Here is a 3,684-nt window from a genome sequence, read left to right as displayed (position 1 = left end):
GAATTATGAGCGGTGAAAGAGTTAACTCTAACCAACGACGATTAATGGAGTTTTGACGATTCAATCAAAATAAGTAAATTCAATTTTGCCGACTAATCAACACTTACAAAGCCAACACACGCACATTATCATCCCATACCTCGTATCCAAAACACCTACACTTTCGTCTATTGTCTACTTCTTATTTCCACCTTAACCTCGCCGTCAATCCCAACCCACCACCGCACTCAACGATGGCTTCATCGGAAGACATCGACACCACCACCATGCCCCAACCTTACAAACTCCGTCAAACCCTAACCGGCCACAAACGCGCCATCTCCAGCGTCAAATTCTCCGACGACGGAACCCTCATCGCCACCGCCTCCTCCGACAAGACCGCCCGCACCTGGTCCACATCCACCGGCTCCTTTCTCCACGAATTCGTCGGCCACGACCAAGGCATCTCCGACGTCGCATTCTCCTCCGACGCCCGTTACATCGCCACCGCCTCCGACGACAAAACCGTCCGCATCTGGGACGTGTCCAACGGCAGCCTCGTCAAAACCCTAACGGGGCACACGAACTACGTGTTTTGTGTTAATTATAACCCGCAATCGAACATGATTGTGTCTGGGTCGTTTGATGAGACGGTTAGGGTTTGGGATGTGAAAAGTGGAAAGTGTTTGAAAGTGCTTCCGGCTCATTCGGATCCCGTTACGGCTGTTAATTTTAACCGGGATGGGACGCTGATTGTGTCGAGTAGTTATGATGGGCTGTGCAGGATTTGGGATGCTTCTACTGGGCATTGTATGAAGACTTTGATTGACGATGAGAACCCGCCTGTTAGTTTTGTTAAGTTCTCGCCGAATGGAAAGTTTATTCTTGTCGGGACTCTGGATAACACACTGGTGAGTGGTTTTTTGTTGTTTTGTTTGTGCGGTTAATTGTATTTGTCAAATTATGGTTTAGAATTTGATTAACTTCATTGCTATGTGAATACAATGTAGCTGTTTAATTATTAGATTAGCTTATGGTAATAGGTATGGTGATTGCCTGATTGGTCATATCCCCAAATTATTGTTAGTGTTGTAGAAATCGCTAGGTGCTAGTCAGGCAGTGGGGTAGGGACTAACGATTAATCGGACTGGAGAATACGAAGTAATACATATATATATATATACCAAATTTTATATTTAAAAATTTCAATTTTGACCGATTTTGACCAGATTGGGATTTTTATAACCATGGTTATTGTTAGTCAAATACAAGTGAATGTTGCAATTTGCAATGCGAAGTCCTGCTTTTTAGATAGTTTTGACTAATATGTACACAATAAGTAAAAGCGAAGTCATGATAAGACTCGGGTTTTAGCGGGTAATTGTCTTACACACCTAATGTAAATCATATTTTAATTTCCCTTAACATATTAGTTTGGTTTTGGATTTGCATATGCCGTATAATCGTATATGCATTCCACATATTTACACATATAAGAACACATCTTCGAATCCTCAATGATACGAATATTTGAATCTTGGTATTCATTTATCATACAACTGCGTCCCTGTACCCATTTCCTTGAAAGTTGGAACATATTTGTGATTATAGTATAAGACTGCTAGTTATGAAACTGGTGAACAACATCAGTAAATTGCAAGGTTTGGGTTTTTATTGAAGTGTGGATGTTGTGATGAATTGAGGTAGACAGCATGTTCCTTTGTGTGAGACGGATTAGTGGTAGAAAAGTGGTTAAATTTCTTGTTTGTTATGGTTTCTTGATCTTGTAAAAAGATTGTTTTAATGAGGTAGGTAGTGATCGCTTGATGTGGCAAATTAATATAGGTTTATCGCTGTTAGTTATAAAACATATGCAATTGCCACTATGTTATACACTTTCTCAGTTCTTTGTTTTTCATTGACTTTGTTTGCTGAGCCCTTAGGACACTTGTACATATGTATATCGTAATCTATTTTGGTATAAGGAGACATTGAGCTAGAGTGAAATGTTTCCCTCTAATTTATTAAGACATTATAACTCATTACTGTTTTCGAATTGCCAAAAGTTTTCACAATCTTAATAAAAAACTGTCTAATTTTCACTAATGTCCTTGTATTTGTCACATTCTTGATTCAGAGATTATGGAACTTTTCAACCGGCAAGTTTTTGAAGACTTACACAGGCCACAGCAACTCAAAATACTGCATTTCATCAGCATTTTCAATCACCAATGGCAAATACATCGTGAGTGGTTCAGAGGACAATTGCGTATATTTGTGGGAACTGCAAACAAGAAAACTAGTTCAGAAACTTGAAGGTCACACTGATGCGGTAATAACCGTTGCATGCCACCCGACCGAGAATATGATTGCTTCAGGGGCCCTTGAAAATGACAAAACAGTTAAAATCTGGATTCAAGAGGCTAAGAAACCAGAAGATCATACTGATGAAATGGGAAAACCGTAATTTCTGGGCCCAAGATAATTTTCTACAAAATCTTTGTTAAGTTATTAATGGTAAGACATTTTTGTGGTTTATATTTTGGTCTTTCCCTTTGGAAAGTGCCAAATAAGAGTCATAATTATTGAACTACTTTTAGCTTTAGTTTTTATTATCAGATTCTGTAGTTTAATGGTTTCTAGAAATCAGGTTTGAAAGGGTCAAACTTTTGTGAGCTAACAGTTATTAATTGACTAGTTGTCATCTTGTGTGCAGTTTTCTGTTTGGACTCATTGTAGATTGACAGTTTTCTTTTGCTACAGATGGTTTAGTTGGACCATAAGCCAGGCCCATTTGTGCCATCATCTGAAGAAAATAAATATAAAAATACAATGTTATCTTTTGTAAAGCTTTAATTTTGGTTATCTTTGGCTTATTAGTAGACTCGAAAGTGGTTTTCAAATCTTGCATTTTGGATTTTTTTATTTTATTGTTGTACTAAATAATGGTTTGTCCTCACATCTTAATGAGATTTTTGAGGTATTGTACTTCAAAAGCACATATTTTATTAAAATGCTTAGATTAAAAAGGTTAGGACAGGAATTCCGATACAAATCTGTTTTGGCAAGAGTATAATTCAATATTATATTCTTTTAATATATTTTGATGAGCTATTTGAAATTGATTTGCTAAAATCTAGAGTGGAGGTGAGATCTATATCAAAGCTTGTTTAGTAATTACATGAATAATATACCTAGCGAAAGGCGGTTTTCTTCCTAAGATGTAACACTACCATCCAGCCAATTTTGGAATGATATAAACAAATAACAGGCAAGCTCAGCTGATGCTTTAAAAATATGACTCTAAGGTGGTGTTTGTTTTTACTTAAAACATCTGCAGGAGGCTTATGTCTGCGAGCGCACAGACATAAGCTTTTGAAGACTGTTTGTTTTTTTTTTAAATAAGATCTGCAAACTGTTTTTATGGTCTTAAAAAAGAAGTTATTGTTTAACTTCTTCACACATCTTCACACTTCTTAACATCCTACCAACACCCAATGTCCAACACCACCACCACCCATCATGCGCCGCCACCACCACCACCCACCATCCGCCACCACCACCACCACCCACCACCATCGTTTACCACCACCACCCACCGTCCGTCACCACCACCGTCCATCACCGCCACCACCCACCGTCCACTATCACCACCACCCACCACCACCACCATCCACCACCCACCCGTCAGCCACAACCATCATC

At 38.7% G+C, this 3,684-nt stretch overlaps 1 protein-coding gene across 1 annotated transcript; it reads left to right on the top strand.

Moving 5' to 3' along the window:
• Window positions 1-200: 200 nt before the first annotated feature.
• Window positions 201-2,775, top strand: LOC143569581 (COMPASS-like H3K4 histone methylase component WDR5A). Its single transcript, XM_077055458.1, has 2 exons — window positions 201-890; window positions 2,117-2,775. The coding sequence occupies exons 1-2, from the start codon at window positions 234-236 to the stop codon at window positions 2,444-2,446; spliced, it is 987 nt and encodes a 328-aa protein (XP_076911573.1). The 5' UTR covers window positions 201-233; the 3' UTR covers window positions 2,447-2,775.
• Window positions 2,776-3,684: the final 909 nt, after the last annotated feature.

This window comes from Bidens hawaiensis, unplaced genomic scaffold (assembly GCF_021521415.1).
Source record: "Bidens hawaiensis isolate Kalapana, Puna unplaced genomic scaffold, B.hawaiensis_p1.1 tig00024619_1, whole genome shotgun sequence".
Lineage (NCBI taxonomy): Eukaryota > Viridiplantae > Streptophyta > Magnoliopsida > Asterales > Asteraceae > Bidens > Bidens hawaiensis.
The sequence above is the reverse complement of the archived record's forward strand: the minus strand, read 5'-3'. Positions and strand labels throughout refer to the sequence as shown.